The sequence below is a fragment of the Anabas testudineus genome, chromosome 12 (assembly GCF_900324465.2).
Source record: "Anabas testudineus chromosome 12, fAnaTes1.2, whole genome shotgun sequence".
Lineage (NCBI taxonomy): Eukaryota > Metazoa > Chordata > Actinopteri > Anabantiformes > Anabantidae > Anabas > Anabas testudineus.
The window spans coordinates 11,880,586-11,908,507 of NC_046621.1; the positions used below are offsets into that span (position 1 = coordinate 11,880,586).

Below are 27,922 nucleotides of genomic sequence, written 5' to 3' on the forward strand. Positions count from 1 at the left end.
CTCATAGACAGGTATGAGAGCCCTATAAATCTTCTCATCCAAGTCTCAGACAGAAAACAAATGAGTGTAGTTTTCAAAACCTATCTTCATATTAAGAGTTTTTAAGAGTGCTGAGGAGGTAATGTGAAAAAGCCTTCACAGGAAAAGAAAATTACATATTATTTTTTTAATAATGTGTTTATTTTAGGTTTGGCATTATTTTTGTGCATGGTTTGTGTAGGGCAGTTTAGAGATCACACACAAATATTAAGTCACACATCTACAAACAAATTCCTGGAGCTGAATGAACAGCATTGTACAGATTTGAAACTGTGCAGTCTGCAAGGCCTCTTCGGTCTGGAAGTAGGACTTTGGATATATTGTATACAAAGCCAAGGGAGCAATCATCTAAACCACCAGATCTATAATGGAGGGCCTCTAGGGTATGTTCATTTTTCATCACGTGCGGCCACGAGAAATGATTTCCACACAGTCACATCGCAGAGTCTGCGGTTTGGATTGCTGCAACACTCAACTAATTTCACAGAGTCTCTGAACAAGTCCGCTGACAAAAGAAAAAGAATGATTTTTACATTAAAGCTATTTGGCTACAATAATGACGTAATATGTAGTCACAGCTAACCAGACAATGGCTGACAGATGCAAATGATATTTTTATACCTTTTTGATTATGTGTGGTATTTCATAGCCACTCTTGTTTGGCTCTTTTACAAAACAGTGAACGGAGACTAAATGGTCTCACAGTAACTTGCCAACAAATTGAATACTGCTCAGTGACAGTATAAAGTCTGTATTGCACAGATACAGGCACCCTGCAATAATCCATTGGTTCAATTTGTTTTCACATAATACAGTATACACCACAGATACATCCCTGTAGCCTGAGTGTTGGGACTCCTACCTCTGGGACCACACAGCTTAATACTGAATCCTGCTTGAGCCCTCACATCTTCAGCACTCTGTACCTCCCTTCCTGTGTCATCCTCCATTTTCAAATAAAGGGAAAGACATAACACACTCATTAAAAATACAGATTTCCGATTTTTTTTTTTGGTTATTAAAAAGATTTATTTTGCCTCACATTGCAGTACATAAAAAAAAAAAAATCATAAAAGACTTTATGAAACTAAAGCTTTAAATAGTTGCAGTCTGGTACCAAGGCAGATTCGCGCTGCTATGACCTGGCTGTGTCCTCCTCATCCTCTCTCTGCATTTGCTCTATGAGTCTCTGTCGCTCGGCAGCCTGCCTCATCCTCATCATCACCACGCTCTCATAGTCTCGCTCATTTGTCAGGGAGCCCTGCAAGAGAGAAGGTCACAGATGTTAAGCAGGAAAAGCGTAGAGGTTTTTATACCATGAAAAATGGACGCATGGCAGTGGCATACAAAATGATTCATAGATAAATTTAGTGGCAAAAGGTTTTTTGTTTTCCTTTATTATGTTTGCTACCGAAGGTTGAAAACAAAAGAATTAGGCACAAGTAACCTGACTGACTACAAACATAGTAGGGCGACAGTCGATATTTTTTTACATTTGTAAGTAGGCATTATACAAGCTGTACGTCTGTGTAATATCATGGCAACAATAATAAGGAGCTAGTCACACAACAGACACTGTCCAATGCCTGTTTGCTTTAACTACAAGAGCCTGTGAGTGCAGAGTGGAGGAGAGGTGGACTCAGACAGATGTTCTCATCTCAGTTACCATCAGCATGACGGCACGGTGAGACAGCAGCTTGCAGAGCAACTGTTCCAGGGTAATTCCGATGCCTGAGTCACTGAAACCCCAAAGCTGGGGTTTTCACTGTGCATGATTTCTTTGAGGGGCTTGGGCTTAAACAATGATGATGAAAAATTCTTAATTTGGGGGGTGAGTGGAAAGGCCACTACACAGGCCACGATCTCCGCAGACATAAATACCACACGCAGGCCGGCAAACTGAAGACTTGAGGAGACACTTTTAAAAACAATCAGGCAGGATAACACTTGCATGTGCATAAGTACAACTATACATTTAAAAATACAAAAATGTGCTCTCTGAGACAATCTTGCCATTTGAAGGGGGAGAGGAGACATGTCCGCCGAGTGAGCCACTGTTTTATTGGATTATATGCAGGAAGTCTGCTGAGCCAAGGAAGTGTCTCTTTAACAAAACAGTGGGCTTCAGGAGAGAGTGAGTGCATGAAGGACTGAGAGAGAGAGAGTGATGTGAAGACGAGAGGTACGTTTTTGTCTATGCACTCTCGGAGCATCTGGAAAACATCACGAGGACTCCAGCATCCACATGCTGAGGGTAAGCGTGGAGGAAGAGAGGGGAGGGTTGTGTCCCCCAAACCCACCCCACCCCCCACCACACACACACACACACACACACACACACACACACACCTCCAACCCCACCCCTGGATTGAGGAAAGCTGCTATTATCATTCCAGTAATGTGAGCTCAATCCCTTGTCTGACGCGTAACTATGAAATATCACGCGAACGCCATTAGGTAAATAAACAACTCTTGCATCTTCAAATTAAACAGAACACTAGCAAGTACACAGGAAATCTGGTGAAAGTGCTCGCTCCTCTTCAGCAGGGACATCGCCACTCTTGCCTGGCCTCTACTGGTCAAAACATAGAAGTACACCTGAACAGTCATAATTGGTCTGAGCTATTCTGTACCCGGTGTGGTCATGGGCTGTACCACTGTAATGATGTTGAGGGAATTCTGAGCATTAACAGGTGCTTTATGGGCAGCGTGACGCATTTCTTCGCAGGATGAGGCCTGTTTCCTTGCCTGGGGTGTTAGCTCGCAATGTACATGTTTAGCCAGTGTATCACTCCGTAACTAAACACTTAGGTGTGGATGTATGTGTGCGTGTGTTGCACTAACACTGGGGCCCAGGTTGAGGAGAAAAACCACAGAACACAAACACTGCCCCCACCCCTACAAAAATGGGAGATGAGAAAGCCACCACAGAGGTAGGATGGTAGTAAAACGCACATTACGCACGCATTCACACAGACAAGCTGAGAATGTATGTGACATCAGCACATGGCTAATCATCCCAACAGCACGCCCCAGTCTGATCCCGAGCCAGTAATGACATCATGAATATCACCAGTGCTGTGAGTCAGGCAATGTAGCACACAATCTCCCCTCACTCTCGCACGCAGCAGGTGGCATCTCGCAGCGCAGGTGGCCACTGTTTTCCCCCAGCGCCAGTCGTCACATATTACACTATCTCTCGAAGGATCCTTGTGCGAGTGAAACAGTACACGCATGTGTGTACTACATGCAATAAATATGCAAGTGAGTGGACTAGGCTGGCTTAACGTGAGTCGCTATCACTCAGAGTATGGACAAGAAATTATACAACAATTCAGGAGGATTTCCTCGTCTTAAAATTGTTTACAATGCCTGTGCAGGTATTTCATGCACAAAACGGGGTCAATAGAGGCTAAAGGCGAAGAGCTCTAACAACATAGGCATCTTTTTTTATTTCCCATTGTTGGGTTGAAATCCAGTGTCTGTCAAGGTGTCTTAGATTAAAGTGGAAACTGCAAGTGAGAACTGAGTTTTATTTTATTTCAAAATAATAATAAAGCAAAACTCCCTCCTGCCACGTCTCTGCAGCTCATTCAAGGTCAGGATTATTCTGTTATGTGCTGTCAGTGAAGGCTACTAATCTGTCTTTGTAATCTCATTAACATCAGCAGCCATTAGATATGTCTTTCCTAGAAGGTCACCGAGCCACGAAGTGACTTTATAGACTTGCCGCCAACAGAAGAATGGCTTTTTCTTAACAAGTCTGCTCCTTGGTGCAGGCTAACATTTCTGTCTCTAATGTACTCTGGTGAAGTTAATCAAGGAACTATTTATCTGGAGAGTGTGCGCGTGGTAGCATACAGTGTGTTTCTATGTGTGTCCCTAAGCTACTGATGTGATTTATGAGAGGTGAATACTTATTTGGAAACCATTTGTGTGCGAGTCTGTCCGAGTGTGTGGGTGCCTGAGCACTCCTGCTAAGTCAAACAAACAGGCAGCGGGCAGGGGTACTGCACATGCAACACTGGAGCCAAGGTGAAATTCCTCTGTGAACAGAACTCAACCTTGGAAGAGGATTAATCATCATTCATTATAAGACACAGCAGACATAAAACCCCAAAGTCTGGCCTATTATACTGTTTTTGTTAGTGAAGAACAAACACTACATAGAGATTATGGCCCAAATCTACTTCCCGTATTTAACCCTTTACACGCACATGTCCTGTGAACATCTGGATTCTTACTGCAACTCTGGCTCTGGAGCGCTTTTTATTTGACAGCAAGAGCCATGTGTCTGACCAGAAAAACTCTGCAGATGCAAAGTGAATCCCTCTGCAGACCATTGACTGTGACAACCACAATTACACAGGTCGATTATTTTCACATGCAAGTTGCAAAATTTACAGAGATCCTTGGAACTACAATGGGAAAGATATATACTGTATGTAAAAGAAGCCATTTAAAAATTCAAATTAAAACGTAAAGCTGGAAAAAAAAGGATTTATGTATTTTCACAAAGCTCAAGTCAAACATGAAATGTAAACAGAAAGGACAAAAACCTTGAGTTAAAAATACAAAGTGTTTTTTCTAAACCATTCATGTCAATAAAATAAAACCTGGACGAACACTGACTAGAGTTTTGTGTGAACTGCAGACTCAGCAGCAGTCAACCCTAAAGTGAAGAAATAAAGACAGCAAAGCGGGCAGTCAATGTCAGGTGTCACGTACTGTAAGTAGGTGTGTGTTTATATTGCATACATGGAAGCGTATGCTTGTGGTTGTACATGATCACGGTATTGGACAGAATAAAAACCTGTTGGATGGAGGCAGAGAGTGCCTTGGGTAAAGGAAATAAACAGAGAAAAAGGAATGCCAGCAAGTGGCCTTGCATTTCTCTTTATGATGGATGATGCTAGAAGAGGGACCCATGAGGGGTTTGTCTCTTTAATATTTAAGACATCATTTTGCTGTAAAAGCAAAGTTATGCCTTTTAAATCCTTGTTTCGGAGAAAGCTCACTGATTTCAAAATATCTCCTATTAAAACTAAAGTGTCTATGGGATTGGTAACAATGCAGTCTGAACTTCGGAGATGTGAAGAGGAGCTCAGGCACCATCAGGGGAGAAAAACAGAGAAACTTCAATCTAAGTTCCAAACACAAACATATGAAATGTCTGTTTGCTTGTTTGCACCTACATACATGCTTACTGTGCGTGTATGTAGGTGTTATCCTATTAACATGGTTCAGTACCTACAATATTTGTGTAGTGTGGAACAAACAGCAAGTGGAATGTATCCAAGGGAATACTGTTGACTTTATATCTCCAGTTCTCCAAGTAATGGAAACATCACAGTCAGGATTTATTAATGACTTGTGATTCAGTGCCAGGTGACAGAGCACATACATTTCCAGCCTTCAAGTTTTCCATGTACATTTAAACTTTTTAAAATAATAAACTAAACAGAGAACGCAACTTAATTATCCAGCCTATTCACCTTCTTGCTGCATTTATGTGACCATATTACACTGATTAGAGGCTACTATCAGCTGTGCCACGTGCTGGTGACTGTGCCTTTGCTATATAATAACACCTGGGCTTTAACTGCTGTTCTGATGTCGTGTGGCAGTCTGTCTGAACTTCCTCCTAACAGCCAGACGGCCAAGTTTCTGTTGAAAAAAAGCTCATCGCTGAGTCATAACTTTGGAGAATAACAGTGACGACAACAGTTAGGATGATGACAAAGTTGGATGCTCTCACCAACTGATGAAAGGACATTACAAAGAGTGGCTCCTAAAAGCTGCTCAGCAACAAACACAGCAGACTGCAGCAAAAAACTCTCTAGTTGTGCATTTATCAAACTTTGGGTAATTCATGCATATAGTGCAAGTAAACTATTATTGTTTCCTATGCGTGTTCTCATTAAAAGTGTTTTTCACATTTAAGAATCTGACTGTGCATGTTGTGCTGGCTCTCTATGGGGTTTGATACAACGGAAGCTGGAGAACACACAACAAAGGACCAAAAGAATATCCACCAAAGCCTCAGTTTGGCCAACTAGTGCCAGTCAAAGCAATATTTGGAAACGCTTTTTATCCTACAACAACAAAAAAACACGCAGCATCCAAGATTTCAAGCTCAACATAGCTACATCAAACCACACTGCCCGCTATGGTCAGGACTTAGAAAAGAGGCTTATACAGAAATCTAGCCAGGGCTAAACGTATCAGCCTAGAGGCTAGATAGCATGACAACACAACTCGGAGAGACAGAGAGAGCCCAACCATTGTCAGACAGCAAGCCTGGTGAGGTCATTCCCAAAACCACAGATGACACTAGCTCTTCACCCTGATTGTCCTGTAGCATGAAAGCAGTCTGTAAGTGGCTGTAAGTGGAATAAGGAAGGGTATTCTCAGAAGAGAAATGTTTAAAAATGGTCTGTCTCACTCTTGAGTAATCGTTATGATCATTTTATTTGCGTGAGTAATTGGTGTCTGGTCTTGCAGACTGTTCTGGTGCTGAAGTGTACAGCAGGAGAACATGAGAGGAGCAGGGGGACACGCCTGTTGTTTATTGGATCCCTTTGAAAGGACTAGAGGAGTAGTGAAAGATATGATTTGTCCATTTCCTTTACACCCTGTGTGTTTATGTTTGGTGAACAAGGGAAAGCACCGAGGCTGCAGACATAAAGGATGCACAGCCATGTCGCCCCTTTCTTCTGGAACACAGTGTTTATTCTAAGACTTGAAAGAAATATCGGAGTGGGAACGCATGTTGGTGATGTTAATGCACTCTCTTTAAAACACAAGGTCACAGGTTAAAGAAGATTAGGGTAGTTAGATGAATATGAACAAAAGGGAATCATCATATCAAGTGATAATTACTGTGTGGGAGCACAACAAAATGCTTTGATCTGCCCTTTTTCCATAGAGAGAAAAACAACTGCTGTTCATGCACTGTTTCCAACAATGTATTACTACAGCATTCCACAGGCAAAGACAACACGCATGGAGCATGAGAACTGGAAATGCAACAAGTTATCTTTCTTGTGCATCCCAGCGTGCCTGTTCATACATGTCTGTGTGTGATAGTCTGTTTTTATTACGTAGAGGAGCTATAAGCCTCCAGTCAGGCAGAAGGGCCTGTGGAGCAGGGTGGACTCACAGGCTTTAGGCAAGTCAACGACAGGCAGGAAATCAGGACAACAGCAGAGTGGAGGGACAAAGACATGGAGATTAGAGATCTGGCAACCCTCTAATCTGAGTCACGGACCTTTTTGCTCACTGACTATGACTTCCTTTTTTTTTTCCCATATAAGCACACATCTATCTATGACACACAGACATACTCTCTGACACAAACACTACCTGTTGTACACTCACTAACCGATTCACGCTAAAGCTCTCTCACCCCTACCCTCCTCTCCAACACATTTGACACATCACTCATCTCCCGCATTTTGTCTTTCTCATTACCGCAGGAATTAAATCAGAATCATCTGCATTTCCACACACGCGACGGGTGCACCCAACCAACCAGCAGGACTTACTTTGAAACGTATGACTTAAGGGCCAACTCACACTACAACTAGGATGATATCACCCGATGGTTGGCAAGTGGGACGTCTGCGACTGCAAATATAAATTAAGAAAAACGACCTCAACCTGAAAGCCTTAACACTATTGTACTATGACCTCACCTGCTTATCTCTTAGGCAAATTAGACTTTCACCTGCAACACACCTGTAGGATTCTACAAAGCAAGTTGGAGTTTACACTGGGAAGGACTCACAAAAATGTTGTCGGACTAAAAACGCCAGCAGTGTGGATAAAGGTAAGACAACGTCTCTTCTCAGTTTGAATGAATTGTATTGATTGCTACTTATCTAAAGTGAAAGTTGACTTGGCTGCGATAGTGAAAAAAGGCAGTTTTAACTCACTATGTTTTTTTGTGTCAGGGCTGCACTACCAGATCTTCACTGTAAAAGCTGAACAAGCCCCGTCATGTCAAGAAGAGTTTCTCAGGTAGTACAGGCAGGCACAGCCTACTTTTCTGACAGAGATGTGTGGGCATGTGAAGGATTCAAATGTCCTGGATTTGCTCATCAAGACAGGTAAGCATGATATAATCAACCTTTATATACTCTTCTTATATTAATTAAAGCAACTGAATGAAAAGAAAAATCCTTTAACTGCTTTAAACTCATGACTGAAGTTTCCATCAGACTGATCGCTCACCTGTCTTCAAGATGGGTCATTTATGGCAGCATTGAGGAAGATCATTCAAAGTGGTTCTTGGCTAATATGTTTTAATGGGCTTCTTTAATTTTTACTTGGCCATGAAGTGTTTACAGAACATGAACTCGTGGCTGAAATCCCAAACCCCCTCCTTGGCCAAACTGACATGTTTGAAAAGGAATGCTGTTGTGTCCTCGCTTTCCAATCTCCTGCTGCTACTAAAGTGCCGATAAAACCTTTACAGGCCAACAAAACCTGTTTTCTGGAGTGGCTTACAAATTTACAGAGTGAGTGTTTCAAGTCACGAACAGAGATCTAATGTGGGCAAGGCTGTTTGAGAGACCGTAAAATCACTGACACAGACACTGAGTAGATTATCCAATCGTCACGGCAGCGTTGATGCTCTGAGCTCTGTTTTACTCTATAAAACTATTACTGTTCATGGGATGCAAAAGGTTTGACCTTCATGTCAAGTGTCATTGTACTGCTTCATTTTTATTTGAAATTGTATTAATTTAAACTCCCCAAACTGCTGTATGTTATAAATTTGATTTGATCATCATCATTTGATTGATTGTGTGTATGATCTGTGACAGACAGTACGGTAAATCCTCATATTCTAAAACAAACTGTGAAAAGATACAGTACAATGCACATAAAGCATAGTAATTACAATAAGGGAAACTGCGTTTTGTAGTTTTTGTTACTGGAAGTCTTAAGTTGATTAACAGACATCCTCTGAAGGATATGTAGAACACCACGCCTGCATTTATGGGAAAAAAAACTGGGATTTGAAAGGTAAATGTTTAGAAATGAAAGCTTCAAAGCATTGTTGGAACACCACTGCTGGCAAATAATACTAAATTTCATTAAACCAAAATCACGTGGAGCAGGTGCAATCTCTAAACAGTGGCTGCCAATTCACATCAGGCAAGCTGATCCAATCCAATATTTACATCTGGTGTTGAATTACAGGGCAAGCATGAGCACAGACCTCCTCCATATTGCAGCATGATGAAAGGGAGACCTGGATTATCAAAAGCCGATAATAATTATAAATTACCTTAACAGGAAACTTAGTATAAGACCACATTTGTTAACTTATAATTCTCTCCTGTTCTGTGTTTTCTTGCAGGTAACTATAGTTTTAAGATGCACCACTTTGTAAGGATTCATAGGAATTAATTGTGAAACAAAACTAAGACTGTGGGGATATATCAAGAGGATAAATAAAAACACGGAGTCTTTCTCAACCAGATCTCCCAAGATGCCACTAAGAACATCATTCTACAGAAAGCAGGCCTCTGGCCGCTGGCTCAGTAGAAACTCAAAGCGCAGGGAGGTGCTGTCTGTCAACATGATCAGCCTACCACTGGCTGATTTCCGCCACATCTCACATATTGGCAATGATGCCCACAGAGACAGCTTTGGGGACCTGTCCTTCTTGAAGATGGGCCACAGCCTGCTTTTACAAAGCTCTCAGAGCGAGCAGAACCTCTTAATGGCCTGCTCTCCACCACCAAAGCCCCCGCGTCTGAACATGGTGGAGACCGAAGGTTCAAAAAGCCCTGACTGGTCTGTGAGCGCCCAGCACAACACCTCCCAGAAGAGAAAGAAATGCAGCTCGTTGCCACTGCTGGACAGCGAGGGAGGAGAGGAAGAGACAGAACGGGACGGGTATCAAAAAGGGAACAATGTTGCTTCTGATCAGCCTCTGCGCCATGAACAGGGCAGTGCGAGTTCAAACACGGATGACGTCTTTACAGGGGCCTGTAGCAAAACTGCTGGACAGGCAAAGGAGGAGGACAGTGGATTCTCCTTTAGCCTTGACCTGGGCCCATCAATCCTGGATGATGTTCTTCAGGTGATGGACAAACTCCACAACTAGAAAGATAGTAACCAAACATTTGAGGAAGGCTTCACTCAGGAAGCTTGAACTGCTTGTGGGGATACATTGAGATTTTGGTCGAGTCAATATCCTAGTGGTTGCTGTTCAAATAAATCTGGATATCTATTTCTATTATCCCTGTGTACTGTGCAGTGACAAATGAGCTGTGGAGAGACCTGACAGCAAAAACATTTTAATAAGGTAAACAACTTGGTTGGAAAGCCGGATCCTGCCTTTTTCAGCTTTTCTATAAAAAACATGTTAATTTATGACTCAATAAATCAAAGCAACTCTCAAACATCTTACTGTGTTGAGAACCGGATACTCGGTTACACTGGACTCTAGAGCATGTGTTAAAAAATAAGCATAATTCTCCTTGAATTCACCCTTTGCAGCGACAGATACATAATAAAAATTCCTGTTGGATATGAAATTCCAAGCTGGACAATTTCACCTTCATTTAGTTTCCTCCTTTGCAACTGTAATCTTCAATACAGCACGCACTGAGGACGGCTGTTAAGACTTAACGGTCTTGTGTTTAAAAAAAGAAAAGCTGCGGCTGGAATCCAAGGTCCTTGAGCTGTGATGTCTTGGCTCTTGGCGTGCTTGCCAATCCATTGTGTGCAGAAGGCAATTTTTCCTCCGCACGCATCCCAGAGGCCCCACTCAAAGGTGGACCAAGGTACCCCCCATATGCCATTCCAAGCAAAGCAGTGAAAACAAACACTTAGCTCTGCTTCCAATAAAAGTCAACCAGTGGTGGCAGGTTGGGCTGCAGACCAAGCCAGGTCACAGGTCCAAGATCTCAGAAGAAAAAAAAAGAAGAAGGCAGAGCAGGCTGTTTTCTTAGTTGTAAATCAGAGTCTGACGCTCTTGTGAGTGGCACACAAGAGAGAAAGTGCTAAAGGGTAATGTGATACTTCCACATATGCACGAGGTGTCAAGGGAGAAGGACCAGAGACATCCATTACTGCTGAATAAGTCCTGATGAGAATTTAAACACTACCTTCTGACCAAATAGAACCAGGGATGAGAAAAATGCATGGATGCATCTTACATACACTGGAACACACATATACAAATGCGTATGCATGTGTAGTGGAACTGAAACTTGTGTAGACAATATAGGACGGTTTTCTTCAGGCCTTCAGCGTAGGGTTGCCAGGAAAGGCTCAGGGTTAAAATCAGAAAGCCATTTGGATTCCTAAGTGTCACGTGGATCATGCAGCCAAATATACAGCACGAACCACAAGTGTCCCACATTCAATACATTTAGAATTTTATGTATTTTCAAATAGAAACAGCAATGTTTGTGGGTAAGTCTGCACTGTGTATCTGTTATATCTGTGGCAACTTCTATTTTAAACTGCATGTCACTGACCCAGTTTCATGTATATGTCATGACAATAACACATTGTGAAATGTTTCGCATTGAAAAATATACAATTTTGTACTTTGGGGAAGTAAAGAAAAATATCTTTCAAATTCCAAGATTGGTGGTTTTGTGCATGGCAGTGCTGGGTGTCAACATTTAAAGCAAGCTCATATGAGATTACTTACATGCTCAGATGCACTGACATTTCTTTGGCTTTTTAATCGTTAGAAGCTACCGTGGAGGCAATAAACCTTGCCTATCACTTGTGCCTAGCAGTTTCTTGACACAGTAAAGCCTCGGACAAGCAGATAAAAATCATTTCAATGCAGAGAGACACAAAAGCCTAAATTAGACAGGCATGCCATGTATAGTCACACATAGCAAAGTACAGTGAACTAGACTTTGAAGCGTCGGCTGATTTGTTAGGCATGGCCCGGCTTTATCACAAAGAGGTGGCCTTCAATGGCTAACCAGGGTGTGTCTGCAATTTGTCAGACTTTTCTATGCTGGCTACTTTTTTCTGATAAGCCCAACACAGAGCTATACTGTACACTGTCTGCTACTCTGACCCCTGACAATCAAACCCTCACTTATTCACAAGAGAAAGAAAACTTGTGTAATGTCAGACAGACATTGTGCAAACAAATTATTGAGCTACTATGTAAGAGCTCAAGAAATATTGGCATTTCACTTCATCCAGACTTGATAAAGAAAACTACTGACACATTTTTGTGAAAGATTACTCATAATAACCTTCAAAAAGTAACATTTACTGACAGATCTTTCTGGAGAAGAAAAAAAATTCAATGCGGACACACATCCTTGACTGCTATGAACCTTTCGAGGTCTCAGTGTAAAGAATCACGTAAAGCTAAGCTAAATAAGTGTTTGGCCACATGACTGATGTGAGAAGAAAGAGCCTCTAATTGAAGACAAATTATATTGTCTGCACTGCACAAACTGGCCAAGCTGTGAAGTATCCCCATCCCATCTGGTACCACTTCTCGCCCTCCAAAAATCTAAACTTGCTGTCACTGAGAATACCAAGAAACCCTGTCTATCTTGCCAAAGAGTAGCTGTTATGAGTCATTTATTTTGTCAGGTACTAACTAAAAAACTAAAAATATTGTTTTGGCAAATAAGAGAAGTGTCCTTCGGCTGAAATTGCATCTCCCAGGGCAACCTGACGTAACTGAAATATGCAGCATGATGTCATCTGGGTTTAAACAAACAAGGGGATTTTGTGAAACTAGTGTTATTTATGATGTTTGGGTCATGTCAGAACAAAGCCCTTCAACAACAACTGCCCCTCTCATGATGAGCTGGGAATATTTAGGCATAACACAGTTCCTGCCACACAATAATCCTTTGTGGCCTTTTGTTACTTTATACAAGTGCTATTATTCATACAAACTATTTAACCATATATATTGTCACTTTTATATTCTCGTATTGCACCAGACATTCAAACCTGACACAGGTAATATTAGGTCGTAAACAACTATAATATTAAAAACAATTATTTCAATATGCCAACAGTATAGTCTTATACAGTGGATCTTTTAAGACGTAGGTGCTATATTTTATGTGAGAGAGGACTTTTCAATTATTAGCAAACCAGCAGGCGGGCAAAACAATCTCAGAACATCTGATCTACAACATGTGATTAATGTTGTGACAAGCCTGTAGTAGCAGGCATTTAGAGCTACATTTAAAATCCTCCTCTATTATAGATTAACTAATAGCATTAGCATTATTTAGAGCTCTCAGAAAACACTGCACTTTTATGTACAGTATCTGAGCCCTGCACTGTGTCTTTTACCACAAACAACACAATTAATAGATGTCTGACTCATTTAGGATTCGCTGAGATTTGTACGTGTGTACAATACAACGGTAAAGGAACTGTTGCACTTGTGAAAAGGCCTTTCATAAGTTCGGTCATTTCCCAAACTCTGACTTACGTCAAAGTGAAGACACAAGAAATAATAGTCCTAAGATGAAACTAAATCCTTTCCCAAAAGAGGGCTCTAAATTAAATCAGGAGCATGGGGAGCAAGTACACACACTGTGGAAATTTTTAATATCCATGGTGTGAAAAACTGGGTGAAGAGCCTGTTATAGATCATGTCATTCAGACAAGCAGAACAAAAACAGAGCCAACAGCAGAAAAGCTTTTCTCTGTGTCTGTTTGTGAGATAAGTGAAAATCACATCGCAGTTAATAATGTTCAAGGTCTCTGAACACTCAGGTGGGCTGTCTCTGGAGTATTTGTGGTCCACACTACATTAGGTGCAATACATTGGCCCCAGATTCATTTATCAGGCCCAGAAGAGCTTGAACTGAAGCCAATGCTGAAGTCATTCACGTGTGTCTATGAGCTCCCTGTAGTGAGCTCTGTGTTTAGATTGATGAGGTTAAAGAAGCAAGTCTTCACCCAAGCTGCTCCTCTGTGATTGCAGCTGGCTGGCGTGCAGGAGCGTCGGGGTGGTTAGACAACACAAGAGAGATCTGATATTTAGATTTCATATGGAGTCAGAGGAGAAGGACCTCCAATGCTCTGGCTTCTTGTTACCTCTCTCAGTCTTTCTCAAATGTACCCACATCCACTGACTCCAGGCCAGATGTGGATCAACATTATTAATATCTACACTGGTTCAGCCATTATGTCATGAGGGGCCTCTTTAGTGAGGAGTATTCTCACCGAGGGATAGTGTGAAAATAACCCCACCACAGCAATGTTTTCATTTGTAGGTGCAGGACAGAGAAAAGCAATCATTTTTGGATATCTCTAAGGTAAACCGGGTTACCAAAATAACATTTAACGAGATTAGTGTGACAAGTCCCAGTGTGCAGACTGAGTCCCACATGCTAGTCTTGACAAGAGGTCCGAGACACCGCACAGGACTGAGGGGTGAAATCCAGTTCAGCAGCATTTTTTTTTTTTTTTTTTCTGCAGGTCAAAATTTCATTATGAACGGCAAATAAAATCAATTGCAATACGGACACAGAAACTAACATGGCACCAGTGAGGGTGTTTAGTCCGTCTCACATGCCCGGACCATTACTGCACCCTGCTTTTCCTGGGTTGCTACGTGAAGTGCAGAATTCCTAGGGGTCTCCCAGGTCATGCACATAAATGAGTGGTCCATCACAGGTTTTGGGCCAGTGCCTTACCACTGCAAAGCAAATAAACTGAGGTCTATTTAACCAAACAAATAAAAAAAAAATTTCTTGGCCAGAAGACGAGTGTGCAAGCAGTGGGGCAATATTCACACAGCAGATACAAAGATAAAACCTCAGAAGGTTTATATATCACTCTCTTTGGGGGACAGTGTTCATGCAGTATTATTTGTGTTGGAAACCCTGTACATGGGAAGATTTTGTAACATATGGCTGACATGCTTCATGAAAGACAAAAAATTACAACATTGTATTTTCAGGTCATACTGATACCTGTGAGGAAACAAATTGGCCAGGTTGAGATGCTGGAGCAATAACCTCAGGCTGTCCTTCAAGCCAAGAAATCTTCAAGGGGTTTCCACTCAGGCCAATTTCATTCTTAAACGCCAGCTCCTAAACACAAGATAATCTGTCAGTGGCTTATCTTCTTAAATTAGGACAAAAGAACCTTCGTCTTCTGATTCTGTTAAAGTTTTTTTACAGTGATACTTGTTATGGCACAAATATGAAAAACACATGTAGACATGGACAAAGGTGGATTGTAACTAGGCCAACACCCAGAGCAAAGCTAGAACCTGGAGATGGACAGGAAGACACAGACAGACACTGTGCCCAAGTCCTAGTGGACTGGCAGACATGTTCCCCTGGAGGAAAACCACATGCTGTGGTGAGGAAACCACAAAAGAAATGCACACCATCAGGACACAGGGCCTGAGGATCCAGACAGTGGGGAACAATGAGGCAGCTTAAGCCCTTCTGTCCAATTGTTTCCATCAGTACAGAGATCTCTACGTTACAAAATGCAAACACATACCCTCCTGAGGCTGGGAAGTCTATGACAGGTATCATTCTTAGTCATAAACTAACTCAGTAGGTGCCCTGAGACGTTTAGACCAAGTCGAGTGGTAAACAAATGTGGTTCTATGCAAATGTGTGTTTGTGAGAAGATTTTCATGACTGAACAAACAGAATGAGGACACAGACTCGGGATAAGTCGGGATACTTACAGCCGATCTAACAGTTGCAAATTCAACCACAGCACTTCCTTTCTTCTTACTTGATACAATCACATTCAAAACATCCCCGTACTAGAGGTAAGAAATGGGAGAATACAAGAAAAGTCAAATGGAAGAAGAGTATGCAGAACATTCAAATTAGTATTTCCTTTCACAGCACAAACCAAAACCATGAAAACACAAAGCATATGCAGACTCAAAGGTTCAAAAACACTGGTGACTATAACAGACTTCTGGAAGAAAAGTCAGGATTCAATATGTGTTTGGTATTATATCTCTAATGATGGGGTTCGTATGTTTGGGACTCAGCCACTAATAATGCAATGACCATCCAAGTAACTTCATGTAGAAAAGTGAGATGTCTGTGGCTTCTCAGTGAGACAAGAAAACTGGATGGCATCATTTAGACTAGTCCTCATCCACTAGGCAACATTTAATAACGAAATGTGTTTAGCACGAATGATGAAATTTGATTTGTCTCTCATGGAGCTCCCTACGGCCCGTCAGCATGGGAGGAAAAAGCAACAAGGTGAGCAGAGCGAGGAGCGACTCAGTCATTCCTTGACCCCTGTCCAAAAGTGCTGGAGTGGGGAATAGGGTTAGGAACAGGGAAGGCTGAAACCTGATTTCTAGTGAATGCAGTCATTAGCAGAGCAAATGTGTTTTTTATAAATTCCTCAGGGTTTGTATCACCATATAACTGTGAACTGTAACAATGTGAACATGTAGATTTCTGGGAACACAAAAGTCCAGGAAGTCTAAGGACGCCGTGGAACAAGCCAACAGGGACAAACAAGACTCTCAAAAGGCCTCAGTTTCATAAAATATATTAACATGTTTTCCCTTCTTAAATGAAGATATATTATTTTATGTGGCCAAAATACACAAGTCTACACACGTACACATGGACAAGCATAGACATGCCACACTTGCTTTCCCACACAGCAGTGGTTATTTCTACTTGCCTAAATCATTAACTGTCACTCACTGGAGCTTGCCATCTGAAACTTTTTTTTTTCCCTAAAATTTACTCCTTTGCTTAAGAATTTAAAAAAGGAACAATATTTTTTTCCACTTCGTGCCTACGCAGCCCTCATATTGATGGAGTGCGTGCAGAGAAGAAACTCCAACGCCTTTTTCCGAAGGGCTTGACGTCAGTGACACTTGCCCTATCCTTGTTTCAAGCCAGCTTATGCCCCACCAAAAGCCCGTGTGATGGATCGTGGCATAAGGTGGTGCTGGGTTGCATGAGAAGAGCACATTTCCTAATGCCTCCTTTGGCACTGCTTAATCACCTGGTAAGCAGGGCACAAACAGTGGTGTGCGTGGCTTTAAAAGGGCACTACAACATTGCCCTCAGCACTTTCACTGCAACAAAACTTAATGAGGCTTGTTTAAGGGGAAAAAAATTAAACGATCTACAGCACTGATGTCATGCAGACCTCAAATATGGCGGGATTCTGCAGGCAGGTTTGTGAGTAGCACACTTGCTTTGGGCCAGAAGGGATAAAGAGATGATGTGATTATTGCCTGCAATGTCCTAATGGAGCTAGATTTACGGTATTAAAGTGCAAGTATGTGTTCTGCTGTATAAATTATTAGTACAGCTCTTTACATTGCAACACCACTTATTACTTATTTGATTTCCACCTTTTGAAGAAGTCTCAGGAGGATGTCTTGAGAATAGCCTCCGTTCGCCTCATCTTCTTTCTTACATTTCCACTTCAACTGGAAAGAGAAGACGACAAAAAGGAGAGGGCCAACGTGAGTCAAGAGGACTTTCAAGAATTAAATTGCATGATAATGTCTAATTATTCGAGAACAACATCACCCTGGCACCACCTGTAAGACCTGCAGTCAATTTCCACTCATGTACCAGGGGACCCATGGTGACTCAACTGCTTAACTGTCACTCCATAGTAGAAGTAGAACAAGCTGGTCAATGCCCAAGGTGCGCAGCTCTCCTGTGGAATTTGGTGCGTCTCAGCCTGAACTGTCTTAGTCTGAACTGTGGTTAACTCATTTGCTTGTTAGAAACGAGTCAGACTTCAGACTTGATATTTGTAATAATGCATTGTTTAGACGCTGCTGTTGAAATTACAGCTTCCACAAAAGACAAGAAGATAATTTATCTTTGTTTTTTACTGGGTTGGAGTCCTGCCACTAAAAACTGATGACTGATGGGAGTTCCTGTACAAGAGATATTGGGCAACTTCTCATATCCATGAACGAAGCAGGCCAACATCACACTAACTTCTGGAAATAGTATTAGAAATGGGAAGCAGTAATGGTTGATTCATTTCCAGCATTCTGCTCACTGTCAGAGAAACACAATTTCTGGGAATTTCCATTTCTACAAAGTCTGTTACCAACAATTATGGTTAAAAAGTCCATTCCCCTTCCAAGAACAGATTCATCTACCCACTGATAACCTTCTTACCTATCATGCCCATACTTTCAGCCACTCAAAACATTTGCATGCTGCTGTATTCTCTTGTTGTTAATTATATTTAAAAAAAGTAATAAGGAGAATCAAGGGAATTCCTTTCCCTGTGTTTGATATTCAGCTACATAATGAAATTTCAAAAAGTTGTGGCTAAGAAGTGCCTTAGTAGCCAAATGGTTACACGTAACCGCATCAGCTCTAGATTTCAGGTAAGAGGTGTAAAAAGTATCAAACCAGTTTTAAATAAATTCAAGTACAGCTGCTTTAAATTTATGAATTTCTGCTTTAAAACAATATTAAAGAATTCCCACTTGATAAAAATAATATAAATATATTTTAAAATGTGGTCAGGATTCAACAGCTCCTAAGACAGAACCATGCAGTAATGTTTCCATGTTCACAAACAACCCGTGATACCTTCAGTTTCACGACTGTGGTTTGTTTTTCTAACTGAACCCAAACATCGGGGAATATGCTTCTTCATTAGATGGCTATTAAATTTTAAAATCAGATTTAATATCTAAACACATTAGCTAATATCCCAAGTGTCTGTTAATATACTCAGGCTTGGCTGTTTCCAGGAGGAAATACAATAAGCCCTTTCTTGGCATAGTTACAAGTCTTTTGACGGTGTCTGGCCTACTCTGGAGGACTGGCCATTAGTGCGCTCCGTGCAATCAGTGGTGAGACAGCATATGAGGTCTCCAAATAATAAAATAAGAAATGTCAAAAGTTTTATCAGAATCTCTGCTGTGGCTCTGCCTTCACTTTAACTGTGATGTAGTAGTTTCTTCTCTTTTCTGCTTGCTTGCATTTTTCTACAAAAGCTACAACCCTCCTAAACTAGGTTCAAACCTCACCTTCAGTTTGGGGGTGACGTTGCTCTTGGAGCATCTCTCCACTCCCTGAGCCTGAAAAGAAAACATGACAGAGGAACAGTAAAGTGAAAACACAAAGAAATAATTGACTCGTTGAGGAATTGAGGAAAGAAATAACTTTGCTGTCACATTGTAAATGTATAACTCCTGCTACAGTGTGATCATCCACTGCGTGCCTCTGGAGATGGAACAGACAGAGCATGATGCGGAGGAGGCCTGACTGCGTGCAAATGGAAGAGACTCAAAAGACTTGCTGACTATGCATGGGTAATTGTCCAGCCAGAGGGGCCTCGGCATTTCTGTTAAATACCCACACTTCCAGAGCCTTATTTTGCAAAACTTGTAGTTTTTTCCAACAATGGAGACACCAAGGCTTGAATGCAAAAATATTAGAGGTTGAAAGTTTGACAGACAATTATGTGTGTGCGCGGTGCTGAGCATTCCAATGTTACCCTGCCAAGTTATCTTGCTGCCAAGAAATCCAAAATAGACTTCTTAAGACTTTTTTTTAAGCAAAACATAAATTAAAATATACATTCAGTTATTGTCACTGTGTTTTATGCGAATAATACTTGGTAAACCACAGGGTGCCGGGTCACCGCTGTGGTCAGACTAATAGTATAATGGCAGGAAACATGAGGGTTCACTCAACTCGGATTTCAAACTGGATTTACCCAGGCAGAACACAACTGCATTAAAGTGGTCTGGTTAACCTGCACTGTAGCAGAATGGACTAGGGTAAGTGGGAGAAGTGGGCCTACTTCTCTGAGTGTAGTCTCCTGTTTGCTGCAACTGTGCTTCTCTTTCTCTCTGAATTTGCTCTCTGATGAGTCGCTGTTCCTCCTCAAGCTGCCTGGATCCCTCTTCCCTTAAACGGGCAATCTGGTAGAAACCGACACACACACACACACACACACACACACACACACACACACACACACACACACACACACACACACACACACACACACATTACAGTGACGTACACTGGACAGATATACTGGTTATGAGTGACAGTATTATCTGCACACATCAGTGTTCTAACATCCTGTTATTGCGGGAGAGTGTACAGACGAGCTTATTTCATCAGTTAAGGCAAGAACACCTGGACAGGACACTGAAAAAGGAACAGTGCCCCCTCCTGGTTTCCCACTCCTCCCCGTGGCCATGTATTTACATGCATTAACCACAGTGAGCACACGCCATGACTCACACTGGAAGCACGCACACAATTTTTATTTACCGTTGGCCTCCTGAACAAACTGCACCAAGTCATGCAATCACCTAATGGGTTTACTAATAATTAAGACATGGCAATGAAAAAAACATCTCAGATAGAGCCTTTATTTCTAACCCAGGTCTTTGGAAGATTTCCACTCTAGCAGAAATGAGTATTTGACAAAGAACAGGATAAAAGCACATGGGTATGTTTTATCTGTGAGTTTCACAGATGCAATGGCATGTAGTCATTATTATTTTATTTTTCTGTGGTTTCTATGGAATTCTTACCTCTTCTTCAAGTGTTCTTGTGATCTGCACCTCCTCTTGGCTCTGAGCTTCTGCTTGTCGCTCTCTGGTCTCCAAGTCTGCCATAGCAACACACACATATAAGGCTCTGTATTGTCTTAATACACTACTGAACATCTTTTCTACAAGAAACAAAATATACAGAAAATGTATCTTCTAAGAGCTACATTTAATTTATACTTCACACTAGACAATGTAGGTGCAGGCGTCCCCCATCACTTAAAAAACTTACCCCTTGTTGGGTTAATCCAAGAATATAATCAATTAATCAGTCTTAAGTCATGAGAATTGAAAAGGGACTCACCAAGCTTGATTTTCTTTCTTTTATCATCTAGTTTCCTGTTTCGTTCTTCTGCTTGTTTCTTGGCAGCACAAATTTTGTCATATGCAGCCTGAAAGCAGTATGACACCAAGATGAATTGTGTCAGTGTGTATGTGTGTGTATGTGTGTGTGTGTGTGTGTGTGTGTGTGTGTGTGTGTGTGTGTGTGTGTGTGTGTGTGTGTGTGAGCATGTTTTTTCAATAGTTTAAGAGGCATCTGCGGTCTTACCCTAGCAGCAGCATCCGTTAGCACCTCAAGAGCCTGGGACAACTGGTGGAAGAGCTCAGCTAGAAGTAAGTGAGACCAAAGAAATTATATAAATAAATAAAAATAATATGGAAAGGAATTTGCATTGCAATGCAAAATGCAAAGTATAAATGTGTAAATATAATGAGAGCAAAATGATGGTGGTGCTGAAGAGAAAAAGATGTCTACTGGAAGTTTATGCCAAAATAGGTATTATGTGCTCAGCACAACACATTTCGGTTGAATGTGGTACAAACATCTGAGATAAACTTGGACATTTCATGCTTTAAAAAAGGTGCCACAACCTTCACGAAATGTGACACAGTCATGCATTCGCACACAAACTCTTGGCCTCTCAGACAATCTTCGATTAGAGAAACTCAAGGGGCTACTGCCTTCCCAGTTGCTGTCCAACACACACACACACACACACACGTATCCAGGGAGACTGCAGTCCCACTCACACAACCGCCACACTACTGAACTAGTCAGGCTTAATCATTCACTTACAGGAGGTCCAAAGGACCGATCCTGTTTCTCTCTGTGGGGACTGGTAGATCACACTAACAGGAGGCTCTGGAGATCGCACCGCCAGCACAGGCGGTCAGGTTACCTACACATATAATGTGCTGGAATGAAATCCAACTGGGGGAGACCTGCTATGCCCACTAAGCAGCGCAGAGTGTAACAATGTGGGGGCTGCGGAAATGATGGACAGTGGGTGGGGTGTTCAGTCAGTGAGGAATCACGACCCCAAATTTACTTTTTACACGCATACAATTTTCCCTAAGGGGCGGCAAGTCCTGAGACTTGCTCTGCTCTCGTGCAACAGACACAAAGTGTGTCCATGTGTGGGTTCAAGTGTTGAGGCCCTCCAAACCACTTCTTTTCCATTTCTTGGAAACCGACCCCCTGCTTTTGTATTATCCCTCTCAACCCTCCATCACCACCAACTTCCAAGTTTTTTTTCCTTACATAATCAGGAATTGTCTGAACTATCCAGCAACCACATAAACCTCACTTGAAAACATTCCTTATGACCAGACTTTTGTCCAAGGTGATTTCTCTCCCCATCCCAACAAAAAGCTACACTGAGAGTTACTGGTCTAATTGTTGAAATGCCGGTTTGCGACATGCCACAAAAGGACTCGTAAAACCAACGATGAATGGAGTGTGGAAGCACTGTTGGTGAGGGTGGTGCTGATGGTGTTTGACTGGTCCTGTTAGAAAGTCAGCAGGATAGAGATGCATTGGTTAGACTCCCGACAGCGACGGTTGCCTGTGGGTAGGTTGTCTGTCAGGGTTTAACGTGATGATAGTGCTGCTCTCAAAGACTTGTTTTCCGTTCTGGAGCCTGACGGCTGCTTTGTCGGATGATTAACCCAAATTATTTCGTAAACAATGCAGAAAGTGCAAAAACAAATAAGGGTGCTGTGCAACTGACAAAGGCATTTGGCTCAAAATTGAGACAAAAAAAAACAGATGAAACGCATTTAGCTGGCTTCCTTACCTGCTTTTGGATTGTCTGGGTTCTTGTCTGGATGGCATGTCAAGGCTTTCTGTCGATAAGCTTTCTTAATCTAGGAGAGAAACAGAAGAATCCCTGATGTTATGGGGGGGGGGGGGGGATAATACAAATCATCCACTTAAACATAGAACTTCGCCAAGTGAAGATTCTTGCTCAGATATTTTTATCCAGTTGACCTTGGCCCAGAAAAGTCTGGATAAACGATTGTGGTCCCACTGAAATAAATGGCACAACTTGTAACAGTCTGAAATAAAAGCACCGAGGTTGATGGGGGTATTTTTTGGATCAAAACTGCACCTGAGCTGATCCTGCGCTTCATATCCTTTTGACATGCTGCTCATGGATGGAATTTAACCACAGCAGTACATAATGCACGGCGAATTGCACACACAAGAATACCAAACTATTGTCAGGCCCATTGCCAGTTTGCTAGATAAATGTGGCCTGAGCTGCAGCCTGGTATTAGTCCATCTTTATTCGAATGCAGAAAATGTTACAATAACATGCACATAAAGAGTGCCGTTGTTTATAACAAATCTGAGAAAGCTGCCATTAATATCTTAGGCTGGTATCCAAAACTTTCAGGGGGTTCAAATAACCAAAGTGGAAAAACTAAACGATACCTTGGAGTATTGTAGTATCATATGAGGTTTTAGTTTTAGTTGATTTTTTTAACTCTGGGTCATTTCTTGGAATGTTAACCATTCATTGGTCCTAGTAGGAATCAGTTAATGACAAGGTGGTTTTCATTAGCAAGGAAGAGAAAGGAAGCATGAAAACTTTCCGCAGAGACCAGAGGGAGCTGTGGAGTGCAGCGCTTAACGTTTCTCATTTATATGCATTGCATGTTAAGGATTTGGCACATACGTCTCCCCATATATCCAAGCTCAGACACAAACATACACACTGACCTAAACTTTCTCACACAGTCTTAATCAAACATGTCAACATTCTGCATGTTTTCATGTAGCCCCCTCAGTGCAAATCAATCTCCTGCCAGTACATTGTGGGCCACTGAAAGTGGGAGCTCCATTCTTGGTGTCTGGGAAATGTCTGCATTGAACGCCTTGTCCTCTGGCATATGCAATTTTCCCCCTCTGTAGTTTTGCACTTCTTTTTTTTTTAGACTCTGGAATAAACGCCAAAAGATACAGAGCTAACTTTACGGGGGAGGGCAAAACTGAACTTTAAGGGAACCGAGCAGAATGGTGCAATCCATCAGTGTCCAAGTCTTTTTAGCAGTAATTCCAATAAATGTTCATGACAATCACTTTAGACACATTAGGCTGGATGCCCATTGTCCAAGGTACAAGAGCAAAGCCTCCACACAATTACATGAACTCATCAGGTCTTCAGTGAACCCTCTGGAGATTATCATGGCTCTGCTAGCTCCTAAATGTCACAAGTTCTTTCTTCTATCTCATGGTCAACATCAGATTTTTCTGGTTGCAGTTCCAATAGTAAATGAGAACTTGGTTCATTGAGAGGGCTTTGAGAGACTAGACATCATTAAGGGATATTTACCCTTGCAGCTTGGCACACAGAGCTTTCCTACAGATTGAAACTGACACGCAGGACTGTGGACTGGCGCCAAACACGTATACTTAGTGTTGGCAAAAGCCTACTTCCCCTTTTTACACGCTCTGCCTAATTCTACCCTTTCTTTTTTCAGCGTTCCTTATCATAACTTTGTTCAGTTCTCTCCAAAGGCTTTTTTGTGACGAAAACTCAACATCAAGTCTGAATGAAGCCGTTATGGAAGCCAATTTTACCAGAACAAACAGTCAGACAGTAACTTAAACGCATGTCTAGAATAGACTTGATGACTTGAAATACATTTAGATCTCTAATACAGAACAGTACAGTTCAAAGTTGTGAAGTTGGCTATGTATGAGTTGAAATAAAGAGGGTGCTATGTTGTGTCCTCAGCTCACACTCACTCTGCTTCACAGTAATTCATCACCTGCAGTCAGATGACAAGATAAACATGTCTCTGCAACTACTGTAAATATAGCAGATGTTTGACACTGTTAGGAGAAAAATCTGGCCAGCTCAGCTGTTTGACAAGTACAACCTGTCATCATCGATGCTATTGTGGTGGAGAACAGCCAGGTTACCGTCTTCCTCTATGTCTCACTGGGTTTAGTTAAAGATCCAGTCAACACACATGCTTCTCTGCATTTCACTTAATTAACTTTCTCTACATCCCCTACTCCTTTCATGTTTTTCCTACTCCCTCTAGCATCCTTCGCAATATCTTGTCTCTGCTGTGTCTCCAATGCCATAACACGCAAGCTTTAATTGATGCAGGAAAACCCTTTCAAGCCCCTTGGTCCTACAAAGTAGAAGCCAAAGCAGGCTTCTATTCTAAAAAAGCTTGCATGGAAAAGAGCTCTGAGATCAAGTGGCATCTTCCCACTAACCCAGTTGATTACTGTAACAATTATGTTTGCACAGTTCACTGTGACCTTTAATGATTGGTTCTTGAATCAATGATAAGTGAAGAGACCACTAAGGACTTTTTGGCTACGGCCAACTTTTGTTCTCCGCGCTTTGAGATGAGCTCTTCTTGCCAGTTAAATTATTCTAGATTACCACATGCCCATTTTCTCTGTGTAATATGTAGGACAATTTCCCACATTTCCATTTGTGGATGGCGGAATCAAGAAATCGAGGAAAAACTACTGCCATCCTGATCCGTGCCTGACTTAGTCTTAACTGCCTGCCCACATCTTGTCCTCATTACACCAGAATTTGGTGCCAATTATAAATGACAAACTAGTACTGATGCAGTCGCAGCTCAGCGGCATTAGGGTTCCTAGCCTGTGTGGTTGATTAGCTGCTTGAATGCAATGGGCCCATCTTCTTTATTTACAACACTATGCTTTTTACAGGACGCCATCAGCTGGATAATGATAACAAATCCCCATGGAGAACAGAGAAGATGACAAGGGAAAAACAACAGAGCTAAAAGGTCACAATCAAAGATAAAACCTGAAAACAATGGCGCATTCGAGTTTAATTTACATCTTATGTGAAGAGGTTCATCTGATGTAACACTTAACACAGATCACAGTATTGAATATAAATCATGTATGCCTTCTGTCTGATGTTGAAAGACATGAAACCCTTGATAACCCCAGTTTTCTCACTAATGATGTGAGCCAGCCTACCCTTCAGCTACAGTCTTCCATAACGCTACATGGATAAAGCAAACCCCAGTTATCCATAGCCATTAAGTGACAGGCTCTGACCTGCCAGTTTCCACAGCAGTTATCAGCCAGCCAACCTCAGAGCAAGGTCAACAGCAGTGATAACAGAAAGACATACTAAATAGAAGCAGAAGGAGATGCAAAATGCAAATCCCTTACGTCAAGGGCAATGTTTTACAAGCTGTGGCTCAACCCACATAAACAGGCTCTGGATGAGCTTCTTGCTCTTTCTCTGTGATAAACAACATGCCTGATAGTGGTGGTGAAGCAGCGGGCCAAACAACTGGGATAAGTAGCCTATTTGATGACATCTGTCTTAATACACTTGATTGATTTTTGAGCTCTCCCAGACTCAGTGCACTACACACACACGCACAAAAACCCTTGCTATCTCTCGACCATCAACAGACCTCGTTAGGAAAAAAACCTTCTGCATTTGGGATCCTCAATTCTGCCCAAGCCACAACCGCCAACTTCCTCCAGGATAATCCTCTGGGTTAGAGAGGACTTTGAAATCCAATTAAGAAATTAACTTCTTCCCTCATTTTGACAGTGATTATAATTCCCCTCTTGGCCTGTGGATTCTAGATGCTGGAAACTGTGAGAGGTGGTCATAGGGAAAACTATGGTTTCAGGACGTCACGGTGAACCACTATGGGCTGGGAAATTAATTACAGAGGAAAATACAGGAAAGCAGAGGGAGCTTCCCAAAGTTGATTCAAGGTCCATACAAGCATAAAAGTGCACAGACACAGGTAACATTTTCCAAACAAACATGTCTGAGTTTGAGCATGTTTTTCTGCCGGCATGCTTCTTTTTATGCTATAACTTTAGTTCTGATGCTTTGTTCAGTGATGTGAGCAATATTGTGCAGCAAACTCGAGACACATATATATTTACAGTACAAGAGGTGAACAATGGTTAGAATTTACTTACTTAAATCCACCAATTTCAACCATTTTTTTATCTGAATGTGTGCTTTAAAGGCAAGAATAAACTCAAAGACACATATTTGGTTCGGTTTGATTTCCAACCTACAAGTAGTGCATAATCTTTAAAAAAAAAAAAAAATCCCTCATCATTTCACATGCTCTAACTTCTTCCATCTATTCATTCTCAAATCATGTTATAATTTCCAGATTTGCATTAAAATATATAACAGATTTTCAACAGAAGTGTGGACTTTTGAACGGCACTATATGTATAATGTAGGTTTAATGTTATATATTGAATAAAAGTACTGACTGATGATAAATAATGCACTGATTTAAACTTTATATTCATTAACTATTAATTAAATTAACTAACCACTATCAGTTCAGCTACAGTTAAGTTCACTGGTCTAATGTCGCCGCTCTGTGGCTTCTTCTGTGTATCGCAGTTTTCCGATTAGCCGGTTTGTCTGTCTTATGGTCTATGCTACAGGGTCTCCCGTTACCTAAAATGTGTTTTCTGTCATCGCTTTATTTAGCTACTCAGCGTTTCTCTTAGCCGAAAGATCCGTTGTTTTATATTAAGGTTATTAGGAAGAAAAAGTCATACAAATAACGTTACACACACTGTTACAGGCGATATAGTAATAGTAGCATCATAAAACTGGATTTATATGCTCGACTAAATTGCCCTAACATCCATCCAGTCTCTCAGTATCTAAATTTCTCCAGCCTGCAAAGAGCTGAACTACCAACAAGATTAACTAACGTAGCGTTAACGATTTTTACTGTTAAATGTGACTTTGCTAAGCTAACTGTTAGCTAATTTACACACCTCTTTTGTCGTAGCAGTATTTTCAATACCGAGTAAACCATACAGATCGATCTGTAGGATATCCTTGGCCTTTCCGGACATTTCTGTTAACAAGAAACCTCAGAATAAACACAAAAAATAACTAAGTTAAAAGAAGTGTCAACGTTTAACTAATGCAAAATGTTTGTTGTGGTTCCAGGTCAAGGGCGCACGAGTCTGACGTCTTCAACTCCAACTGCAACCTGGGAAATGTAGTTTTTGTTCTGAACATTTAATTACAT

At 41.5% G+C, this 27,922-nt stretch overlaps 2 protein-coding genes across 2 annotated transcripts; one reads left to right on the plus strand and one right to left on the minus strand.

Moving 5' to 3' along the window:
- Window positions 1–1,042: 1,042 nt before the first annotated feature.
- Window positions 1,043–27,850, minus strand: dnajc17 (DnaJ (Hsp40) homolog, subfamily C, member 17). The gene is made up of 12 exons (XM_026355419.1): window positions 27,663–27,850; window positions 22,666–22,735; window positions 21,138–21,196; window positions 20,892–20,979; window positions 20,570–20,646; window positions 19,822–19,942; window positions 19,377–19,385; window positions 19,043–19,083; window positions 17,387–17,464; window positions 15,728–15,808; window positions 14,994–15,113; window positions 1,043–1,300 (listed from the first exon to the last, which is right to left on the minus strand). Exons 1-12 carry the CDS (start codon window positions 27,741–27,743, stop codon window positions 1,175–1,177), a joined length of 951 nt encoding a protein of 316 aa, XP_026211204.1. The 5' UTR covers window positions 27,744–27,850; the 3' UTR covers window positions 1,043–1,174.
- LOC113158985 (cdc42 effector protein 3) lies at window positions 7,215–11,647 on the plus strand. Its single transcript, XM_026355416.1, has 3 exons — window positions 7,215–7,870; window positions 7,995–8,150; window positions 9,410–11,647. Exon 3 carries the CDS (start codon window positions 9,542–9,544, stop codon window positions 10,160–10,162), a length of 621 nt encoding a protein of 206 aa, XP_026211201.1. The 5' UTR covers window positions 7,215–7,870; window positions 7,995–8,150; window positions 9,410–9,541; the 3' UTR covers window positions 10,163–11,647.
- Window positions 27,851–27,922: the final 72 nt, after the last annotated feature.

Excerpts from the sequence above, each read along its gene's own strand:
- LOC113158985 (XM_026355416.1), top strand. The coding sequence starts at position 9,542 with ATGCCACTAAGAACATCATTCTACAGAAAGCAGGCCTCTGGCCGCTGG.
- dnajc17 (XM_026355419.1), bottom strand. The coding sequence starts at position 27,743 with ATGTCCGGAAAGGCCAAGGATATCCTACAGATCGATCTGTATGGTTTA. Across the intron at positions 22,736-27,662 it reads ATACTGCTACGACAAAAGAG|ATTAAGAAAGCTTATCGACA; the intron begins GTGTGTAAATTA and ends TTTCTCTCCTAG. Across the intron at positions 19,943-20,569 it reads CAAGAACACTTGAAGAAGAG|ATTGCCCGTTTAAGGGAAGA; the intron begins GTAAGAATTCCA and ends GGTTTCTACCAG.